The 11,511-nt window shown below is 38.2% G+C and overlaps 1 protein-coding gene across 4 annotated transcripts in view; it reads left to right on the plus strand.

The window, feature by feature from the left end:
* FBXO21 (F-box protein 21) overlaps positions 1–8,168 on the plus strand; it is a 45,317-nt gene extending 37,149 nt beyond the window's left edge. For all 4 annotated transcript variants that reach the window (XM_075898173.1, XM_075898172.1, XM_075898170.1 and 1 more), the window contains 2 exons: positions 823–980; positions 3,146–8,168. In XM_075898173.1, coding sequence (XP_075754288.1) covers positions 823–980; positions 3,146–3,324 — 337 coding nt within the window. In that variant the 3' untranslated portion in view covers positions 3,325–8,168. The remainder of the gene's footprint in view (positions 1–822; positions 981–3,145) is intronic.
* The last annotated feature ends 3,343 nt before the right edge of the window (positions 8,169–11,511 follow it).

Consider the following 11,511-nt stretch of genomic DNA (forward strand, 5'->3'; position numbering starts at 1 on the left):
GGGATTTGTTACCAAAGAAGATGAGATTGGGAGTGGTGTTCATTGGGAGTGGTGTACCCTAGCAAGCTTGTATTTTATCTTTTAGAAATTCTTGCAGCCTAATTATTCATAAAAAACTTCTATTGGAATTTGTTCTTGTGCTCACAAGTTGTGGTCTGATCTCCTGTGACCATTTGCTGCAAAGTAAGGTTTATGGTGTATGGGCTGTGAGTTAGTAGGTGCTGTCCTGCTCTTGGTATTCAAATACTACAGTGGAGTTTAGTTTAGGACTAATCAGCCACTGAGGAAAAGGAAAAGAGGTGTCAGCAACTTCAAAATGGTTTACATGGGTATTGGTGTGAGGCAGGAACCGTAGTGATGATTATTGATTTATCAGCAGAGATGGGGGGGAAATGGCTGTTCTGTGTTCAGTTAAATGTGAGAAGCTTTATTATTGCTCTATTGACACAGAGTTAAAGTACAAATGGCTATTCCAATTCCCTCCCATATGAGGGTATATTATAGAAGGATTTCTTTGAACAAGTCTTCAACTTGCAGTCCAATCCTCAGGTGGATTGGTGTAGGATTGTCACCATGAGAACTTTATTAATTTTTGGTTTTCAAAATTACTCTGAATTGACTTGGTCTTCAGCTTGGAGGTGGAACAATAGATTTCTTAATCTGTTTCAGTCAGCAGTGTTCTTTATACAGAATCTTTCCAAGGAGCTCATGAGTGTGAGCACAAAGCTCCCATATCCTTTGGCGACTATCCTGCTGTCTCAAGAAGAGTATCTAGCTGTGCACCTTTCAAAGTTTTTGATTTTTTAAAATATTTTTATTTAGATATGGCTATAACTGTGTCATCTATGGCTGGGATCCCACCTGCATGATGGGACAAGAATGGATTAGAAATATGAATGTACACAGCCTACCTCATGGCCCAGATCAACCTTTTTACAATGTACTGGTGGAGGATGGATCCTGCATATATGCTGCTCAAGGTGAGCAAATAAATCAGCCTGTCATTGTGATGTGTGCACATTTCATTGTTATGTATGTGTGGTATATCAGATCTGTTATAGTTACTGTGTGAACACTTAATATTTATACTAAAGTTTTATGGCTACTAAAACTTGTGCTTATTATTTAAACAAATTAATATGCAGATGCAAGCAAGAAGGAAACTGATGGTTTAAATCTTAATTTGACCTATCTTGCTTCTGAACGCTCCCATAATTTCTCAATGAGATCAGTACTACTAGGAACGAACTCAAAAGTTTACTTCAGTTTTGCTACCCTTTAATTTTATTTTAAAAGACATTTAATAGTTTACATGACAAGAAAACACAGCTGAAAGCTTTGCTGTGTTTGGGAGAATAGTTTCAACTTTCACTTACATCTGAAAATTACTTGGTGGTGTTTTAGTTGATGTAATTCTGTAAGAAGCCTCAGAACAAGGAAAGAATTTCTTGGCTTTGGGGGGGGGGGTTTCTTTATTGTTTTTGTCAGGTTTCTAAGGAGATTTAGACAAAAGTCAAAAATAAAATAATCATGTAATGGAAGGTTTCATTTTTATGATCACTGTGCCTTTTATAGAAGTCGTTTGGGCCATTTTTAATGCACTATGCTATATCAGAAAGGAAATTGTGGTTGTCAGAACACAGGAATATTAGATACTAGGAACTTCTGTATTCTAATCCTTCCTGTAACATTCACTTCCCCTTTGATTTTGGGCAGAATTCTTCACTTGTCTTCCTCTCATCTATGAAATGGAAACAATACTTCATCACTAGTTGTTGTAAAGATTGATTAAACATTTTTGAAACTCTTTGTTTATGAATATTTTAATTGTCTGTGATTCAGATTTCACTAGAGGGTGCTGTCTAACATAGTTTGCAGTAAAATATATGAGAGTGAGTTAAAAAAATTAAGATCAAATACATCTGTAGTTGTAAAATACATTGAAATTGTTCTGGAGCACCATCTTGTATGCTTTAGTTGCTTTGTCCTTACTTGCCATCACCTATCACCCTTGACCATTCGCACTTCCTGTCCCTTCCACACTGTGTGCAAGTCACTTTTTGCTTTTTACATAAGTTTTGATTTTGTGCTTTGGGAAGGGAGTGTGGGATCTTGAAGGAGAGAATTTAAAATACATGTTTTGGTTTTTAAAATTTAATGGTTGCAGTTTATTATATGGTTTGGTCACAACTAACTTGATTAAACACATTATCAGTATTTCTAAGTGGTTTTCACCATATTGCTTGTGAACGATCAGTTTAACTCTCGCTAATTTAAGAACTAGGCATGGATGGATTTTTCTTAAATGGTGGTCTCTGCATCCATCCCAACCGCTACAGATGAGCCAAACAGGGGCATGCATAAATTCTGTCCACTCGTTCTATTTACTGCTAAATGTACATTACATTATTCAAGACTTCCAGAGAGATGATACGCTTTTAAGTCACTAATTAGACATAGCACAACAATGCTGCTTTACACAAATGAGAGCTTTTCCTCTGACAGAACAAATGAGTGGTATGTCATTTGATTCATTTTTTTACTATAGCACATTACTTCTGATTTTACTTTAATCTGCGTTTGCAATGATTAATTTTTTTTAAAATGGGAAAGCACATGAATATACTGTGGTGGTAAGGAATAAGCATTCATTTCTTATAGGATTACAACTCCAGAAAATTTGGAATTTAAATAGTAATCTCTGTGTTCTAAGCACAGTTCAAATCCCAATCGATCCTTAGGAGCATTCAAGGTGGTAGTCACAATTCTTCCTTCATGCATTTTCTATACAATTGGCTTTTCCTTTACACATTTCAAATAATTCGACAGTTTGTAAGAACCTCTTCTGGGAATTGGCTTCCTGACTGTGGGAGCTGAAGCCTAATTGTTTAGCTTCTGCATAGACAGAGTGCCTGCAGGATTGGGACTTAACTCCCTATGTGTTTGTTCTCTGTTAAGTATGAACCATTCCTTCTCTTCAGCACAGTGAACTGATACTCATTAATGATTTCACAATAACAGCCAGTCAGAAAGCAGAGCAGATGAAACTCCGAAACAGAAAACTGACTGGATGAGGGCAGAGACAAATAGTTTCTCCATTGCTGGGCATTAGTGTGCTGATAACTGTTTTTTCTTCTTCATGCAGAGAACCTGGAATATAACTTGGAGCCTCATGAAATCCCCCACCCTGATATAGGCCGCTACTTTTCAGAGTTTACAGGCACACACTACCTGGCAAATACAGAATTAGCTATTAGGTTTCCTGAGGATTTGGAATTTACTTGTGCCACAGTCCAAAAGATCTACAGCACCGTCAAAGAATGAGTGTAACTTGGTCATAAGGGCAGAAGAAAAGTCTGTCAGAGCTGTTGCTGTATCCTCTGTGTGGACAGAATCATGGAAGCCAATTTTCACAATGATCTTCAGTCTGATACCAGGAATTGCATTGCACTTTGTAACTTGTGAGATACACAAGTGGTTCAATAACCACTTAGTTACTATCTGCCTACACTAGTCAATTAATTTGGGATGCATCAGTATTCTAGACAAGGCATTAATTATCTTGAAGTGACAATCACAGTATGAAGTGTATTGTTCCCTTGCATTGTGTTTATGGATTTTTTTTCATATTTAGGATGTGAGCATGTTATGACTCTAGCTAGAGTCTGGAATAATCCCATGTGATGGATAAGGAGGTTGATCATACGTACAATATTTTTATATATATAGCCTGTGTATGTATGTTGTAGTTTTAAGGTCTTTCTGAAGTCCCACAATTGTTTATTTCCTCGATTCTGATTTTCCCGTTGCCCTGAAAACAATCAGTGTTGCTAGCATTTCAATGCTGAAATCACTTGTCAGCCTTGACAATGGCATTGAAATTTTCTCAAACAACAATCATGAGGCCCCATATGGTGGCAAGTTCCGCAGTAATTTGAATGGCCCTCATACACGTAACACTTTCAACTGTTACAAACTCACAATTGAGTCACTTTATAGAAAATAAAATCCTGGCAATTTTCTCTTCCCAATAAACATCTTGTTGGGACCCTGATTCCTACATGTACTTTTTTTCTTTATTATATCTCCTTCATGATATGGGATATGGTCATATATGTATCTTTCTACAAGGGAAGTAATATCCTGTTTAATTGGTTAACCAATTAAAGTTAGGGCCCGTTGCAGACAGGGGCTACTCTGGCCATTCTGGCGTGCCCTCCCACCTGCAACAGGCTCTCTGCTTACGACAGGCTGAGAGCTGCTCCATCTCCCATCGGTTAACCAGATCCAATAAGCCTTACCTTTAACATTCTTACTTTCTACATGTCTCCTCTTTTCTGGTTGAAACTTAAAATTTCTGGTTTGCTAGAAGAATAACCAAACTGCTGAAATGCGAGATGTAATTATCGGACAGAAGTCAGATTGCAGTTGTGCCATAAAAACTGGTAGCCACCAGTATTTGGCAAACAGTGGATGGAGACCTTATTTTCTTATATTTTCATGCCTTCTTTCTTTTAATCAAAAGAAAAATGTCTCTTGAAGGGGAAAAAGGAGTAACTATTTGTCCAAATTCTGACTTCTGCAAGAGAAGTAAAATATTATAGAAAAAGACAGATGATCGGAATGAGTATTTCAAAGTTCCCAGCTCTGCCACTACCTGCTGTGTGACTTTGAACAAGTCACTTCATTCTGCCTCGGTTTGCTGTCTGAAGAATGGGTGTGGTCTGATGTTTTCTTGTTGTACCTCCCAAGAATGTTTTGAGAGTATTTGGAAAGTGCTTTGAAATCTTCAGCTGAAAGGTGCTTTATAGATGCAAATTATTCTGCTATTTAATATCAATGGTACATGTGTAATTAAACTCCTACACAAGCTCTGGTCAGACAGGAGATTATTTCAGCATCATGTTTCAATGTGACCTGGATTTCCTTTGTTTTTAAAGGTAACAATAAAGCAAAATTAAACCTCAAGTTATAACTGTAAATATATCTATATATATATCTATATATCTATATATATAGATATATATACACACATACATTTTAAATATATGCTGTTTATTCAGTAACACTATATGGACCCTACAGCCTATGGTGTAAATTTTCATTTGGGCACTTATATATTTTTTTAGAGAGTGGATTTTGGACCTGATAAATCATAGCAACTTGACCTTTTTCACAAATCTTTGACCTACTCCCATGTCACACTTACTGTATCAGTTTGTGAGATGGAGCCATTGCAGTGAACTGTTGGATATACATATAATTATGCATAGCTACTTTTCAAACAATTGTTCCACTGTTAGTTTCTGTTTATATTATAGACTAAGTTGATCTTGTCTATACAGTGGGCACATGGTCTGCAGAATGTTATGCACAGTTAGTTATTTGCAAGTCATAGGTAGAGCCTTGCAAATTCGCTTTATATCCACAGGAATCCACATCTGTGGATGTGGATGCAGATATCTGCAACTCATTTTTGTGGCTATAGATGTGGATACAAATTTTGTACCTGTGCAAGGATCTAATAATATGTATATGAACTAAAAATAGCAGAAAGATTTATGTGGACGTTAGAAAGGAAATACCATTTATATAGGAAAGGTTAGCCCACATTGTGGTTCTGCTCTGTCATATGATTTTGTAACAATAGCGGTGTGACTATATTTATGTTCAGTTTTCTTGTTGTAATGTAGAGAGACAGAACTAAACCTAGAACCTCTGGAGCTTAGTGCATGAACTAAAAGCCAGCTGGCTGTCAGCTAAGGGGGTAGAGCAAACTCATTTTCTCTCTCTCTCTCTCTCTCTTTCTTTCTCTTTCTCTTTCTCTCTGTGGTCTAAGTACATGGGACAGTGAACTACACCCGGAAGGTATATGGGTTACACTGTCATATGGACCAAGTTTAGGAGTAAGATTAAGTTTATGATTTGCCAGACCTAGATACCCAGTTTGGGATCTAGGTCAAGTTTGGGTACTTAGATATCATCAGTAAAAAAGGCTCTGTGGAGGAAATTGCATCCTTAGTGACACCCATGCAGTCCCACTCCTTTCCATAGGGTTGAAGAAATGTAAATGATTAGAAGTTGGTAAACAATTCTGTTGCCCAAGAATGAATTGCTCATTCTTATCTTCAATGATTCTGCACAGCTAACTGTAGTAAAAAAATAGTGTGAGCTTATTTTAATCACTGAAGAGGTCAGATCCGATTATGTATACACACGGGGAACAGATCTGATAAGGCAAGTGCCATTTTTACAGTGACTTCTTAGAGTAGAACTGTATTTCACCCAAAGTATATCATTAGTAGATGATGTTTCAGGAAAATTAAAGACCAGGGCCTTGGGGAAAAGACTGTTGACAGGATTACAGATGTATATAAGGTCAGACTTGCTTAACTTGACAAATCACTTCTCTTAGATAATTTTATCCTGAGTAAATTACATCAGAAGCCAAATGTGTGAGTTATCACTTCAAACTCGACATATAGTATCCATCGCAATATTACGTGTGCACTTCTTACTGTCAGATCTCATTGTGGAAGTAAATGAATGTTGCTTCTTGGTTTTATTAACACTGCTTACATACACACCTCAGAAGTGTTTAGATTGATCTTCCAAAATTATCAAAACTTTCTCAAATGAGCACAATACTCACAAATCCACTTTTAACATACTGATGTTGATGCAGGAGGAACAAATATTTTAGTAGCCTATCAAAATTAAAATTATTCCGGGTTTGTTTTGTGAGAGAAACTCTTCAAGGCCCTGTTAGGTATATCATTTATTGGGCATGAAGGAGTTAATCTGACTTTTAAAGGATCTTGTGCAAGAATAACTCCAGTTTACTTTGGATGCATGCATCAGCTGCCCCAAACCTTCATTGGCATGTGCATTTTATAGGCTCTTTTTTTCTAGGCTGCACTCTTGGTTTCAGGAGGACATTGGTTCTGGAACTTTTGAGTCATTCTTTTTTAGTAGCTTCAGCGAACAGTATATACCGACAAAATAATATCTAATCTGGTTCTTTCTCATGCCTGTAAATAGCTTGCTTCTGGACATAAAGTGCATCTTCCAGAGAAATTGGATGGCATGGTTCTTTGTCATCTAACTTTGCTCCATCTCCTTTCTTCTAACTAAAATTTGTATCTGTACCTGTCTAATCTAGTACCAAATTCCTGCTCTCTGTGATAAATATATATTCTACCTTTTTTTAAAAAATAAAAGCACTTCCTGTTTCAGCTAATACTATCTTATTCCTTTTTATCCTCCATTTTGTTGATATAAGAAGGAGGTGCTTGTCCATATTTCAGAAGGATAATAGGAACCAGTGAGGTGTTAATTGCATTAAAGTCACCTCCCAAGATTTTTGGCAATGGAAGATAATCCAATAAAATGTGGGGAGCAGAAAGGAATGAGAAGATGATGAGAGAGAAGGATAGGAAGCAATGTATATTAGGTTCATAGTTTATTATAATCTTCAGGCGGTGAGTGATAAACCTGATTCGGTCATTGGCATATTTGGTAATCCATTGGTATTCTGTCCAATTATCAGATTCATTGTCTTTAATATGTGACTGCTCAAGTCATGGAGGCTCTGAGTTCCAGGCAGAGGGTGGAACTGATCATCTGTTTCCATCCTTTTCTATTACACTTTGGGTAAGTGTAAAGTCTACTGTACAAGGTTCTACGCTTTACTCCTAAGATACTTAGAGACCCAACTCTGTATGAAAATAAAGTGTTTTTGTCTTTTTTTCCAATTTCTTCTTGAGAAACTATAAAACACTTGGTGCTGAGTTCTCTGGTTTACTCTTGTATATGGATTATCTGCTGTGACCGGGCCCTGGACACCTGGTTCTGGATGCCAGTACTCAAATTGCTATGTAACTTTTACTGCATGTACATGAGATTGATGGCAAGTGGATATGGGGGATGTTGAGACTTGCCTGTAATTGCCTTGATTCTTGTCAACATTACATATCTCTCATAGAAGGGATAGAGAGTGTTCAATACCTAATAACTTAGGTTGTTCTCTAGGTGCTCTGTTTTTTTTCCAATTTGTATTTTCTCCTAAAAAATTTTTTATTCAGTGTGTAGATACCTTTGCCCCCCACATGTATTGGCCCTTTTGACTTAGAGTATCTCAATAAAATAATTATTGATTTAAAAATATAGCTATTTGTTGTTATTCTAAAGCAGAATACTTATATTATGAACTTAAGAGACTTGTGGGATTTTAAAACAAATAGCAAAGGGTTGTTAGGAACTTTATTATGAATAAAGAATGCCCTTGATAAGAGTTGCCCAGGGGTCTTTTGGAAATCAGAAGAATCCACATGAATTCTTTCTACATTTTTTTTATACATCTCATTAGGAAATGGGTATTTCTAGAAGGCGGACAGGAGTTCTATTTTAATGTTACCTAAAGCACATGCCTTAGTCCAGGGCTACTCAACTTTCGAAGTGCTGGGGGCCACAGAGATACTTATAGCACATGCTGAGGGCTGCAGCTTAAGTGTAGTTGCATATACATGCAAATATATGCAAATAACTTTTCACACTGACACTAATACAAAGATTAAAGCAAGACTACGCAACATGCAGGCCCATTTAACTCAGTTCTGCTGATATTAATACAATGCAATATTGACCCAATTTCCACCCACATGACAGCACTTTTAATGAGCATTGACAGTCCAGGAATTTAGCTACTAAAACGCATGTCAATAGAAGACCATTATATTGACTCTCTGTTGTGGAGCATGTTCCCAGTGGAGGCCATGTTCAAAGGATCCTATCCGCAGGCTTCATGGTGAGCCCCGCGTAAACCCAAACCATACTGTGGGCCGCAAACAAACGGGTCATGGGATCCATGTTGCGTAGCCTTCCCTTAGTCCTTAAATAAACAGTACCTTACTAGTATCCATGGATGATCTTAAGTACCAGAAAATCTAGTACCCACACAGGGATCTCTTGCTTCCAGATTCCCTGTTGAATCCTCAACAATTTTGTGTGGATGTGTTTTGAGTTCTCTCCCCCACCCAACCTGCTACAATTGTATGAAAAGCCTGGTGATCTCCTCTGGACCAGCACTAAAGGCAGGAAGGGGAAAGCCATGCTTTGGACTTCATTGCTTCTGGCTCTCCAAAAGTCTAAGGCCATCCTTACTCATTTTCTCCAGTTTGATCTATTTGCCCTTTTGATTTGGCAAGCATACTTTTCTGACGTAGCCCTTAAAGTGCTAACCTGTGCTAAAATTCATCTTTAAAAATCATTTGCATTAAATGCAAGGATTACACTTAAAGAAATAGAACTAGCAGAATTTTGTTGAAGGGTAAGGCAATATGCCGTGTTTATTGTGAATCTAGAATTCATTTACTGTTCCCTAGCTACTAAAGTTATCCACCATACATGTACACACTCATGCACACAATTCTACAGATGGGATTGTCTCAGTCTCTCATGCTAGTCCACAGGCCAGCTGGTCTAGACGTGAGGAGTAGGGTTGAGTCGATGCACACTGATGTTCCTGGAAGATGACTAGAATTGAAAGACACAACCCTATAGTTTTGAACTCCTCTTTTTATATGTTTTAGTACTTGGAGCCTGTTCAGTCCCACTTGCCCAGGGCACTGTATGACCCAGGAGTCATCAGTTAATGGCAGATGTGACTTTTGACCCTTTTTGGATAGTCGATTTTCTCTCTCTTTCTCTCTCTCTGGTGGGTTCTATTGCAGGGCTTACCTACATTATAATTTGGCCATCAAGGCTATGCTGGCAGCTACTCATCCAGACAGGCTGGCTTCAAGAATTAAGGTGATTTCATTCTTCAGCCCCACTCATGATTCACACACTGGGAACCCACTTTTCTTATTGCTGCCTTTGCCTATTGATAAGCAGACGGATTATTTGCTTCACAAATGTCAATTAAACTTGTTGGGAAAATAATCTCAGGGCAGAGGAGCTGTAGCCTTGATGCCTTTTTTTTCTTCATTTCACTGCTTGCCAACAGAGTTAGACTGATTTTCATTTGTCACTTTGGAACTGCATTACTGCAATTCACTTAGTAGTGGCAGTAATTTTCCAGTCATCCAGAATGAGGCACCTAGCCTTATGATATGAATAGCTGCCATGGGGATGCTTTCCTCTTGTGCTCTAGTTTCCTCTTCCAGCTCTTAAGGCTTATCTGTGTGATGAAGTTTTGTGTTGATACAGCTTTCACGGATTCAAATGTCCAATGTAGACACTTTGTGCTTGGATAAAGTGTTTGAAAGCAAGGTAACTTGCACCAGTACAAATCCTACTTTTTACTAATGTATCACCTCTAAGATGGTGTGGGCAACTCCCAGATGATAACAGCAATCATGTCTTAGTCTGGGACCATCTGCTCTTCTGACTATGGGACAAACTTCCTAAGGGGAAAAAACTTTAAAAAAAAATAGTTCTGCAGCACGTTTTAGACTAACAAACATGTAGATGGTATCATGAGCTTTCGTGGGCGCAACCCGCTTCTTCACATGACTGGAGTGAAGGGTGCAGGGCACACACAAATAGCAGAGGGAGGGGATGAGGAGGGAAAGAGAAGGGAGGAAATAGGTTAAAAATATTGTCAATTACAGTGTATGTGCTAAATGAGGCTAATAGGTGGGCTCTAAGTACCCCGTGCTTGGCTTTTTATGTCATTAGGGTGTGGAATGCAGTGGCCCATCCAGGTCAGGACTTTGTTCAAACCTTGATTACAGGTGTCAAACTTGTAATTGAAACCAGTCAGATTGATCCAGAATTTGATTCCATTAGGCACATTATAATACTGTTCATTTTGAGAGTGCTTTCCCATGGTAACCAGAAGGGTGAAGGTCTGTCAGTGGCATATCTTTAGAATTAGTTGCTACACCAGGGAAGGAAGAAGAGCCAGAAGACTCCAAGAAGTGCACCAGAAAGTATGATTTTCCTTCTTTAACAACAATGTGACAGCAATAGTACGAGGTGGGTTGCATCTTGATGGGATCTCACAGAACTATACCTATGGTGCTTTGTAACTTTTTTCTGCTTTGAACCAGTTGGTGGAATTACCTTCTCTGCCACGTACACTATACCCCAAGGCTACATCTACACTGCCTTCTCTTGCACTAGAAAATATGCAAATGAGACAGTGATGAATATCGCCATGCCTCATTTGCATACTTAATGAGCTGCCATTTTTGCTCAAAAAGGAGCAGTCTACATGGCTCCTTTTTACGCAAAAACCCCCTTTCGCGCAAGAGCCATTCTTCCTGAAAAAAAGCAGAACGGCTCTTGCGCAAAAGCCCCTTATGCAAAAATGGTGGCTCATTAAGTATACAAATGAGGTACGGTGATATGCACTGCTTTGCCTCATTTGCATATTTTCTTACACATGAGAGGGAAGTGTAGACGTATCCCTATACACCCTGGCATTGATTACACTGGCTTTACAAACAACTCATCGACCTCTCTTCCTAGCAACCTTGTAGGTGTATGTGTTAATGCTGAACAGAC

This window comes from Pelodiscus sinensis, chromosome 15, assembly GCF_049634645.1.
Source record: "Pelodiscus sinensis isolate JC-2024 chromosome 15, ASM4963464v1, whole genome shotgun sequence".
Taxonomy (NCBI): domain Eukaryota; kingdom Metazoa; phylum Chordata; order Testudines; family Trionychidae; genus Pelodiscus; species Pelodiscus sinensis.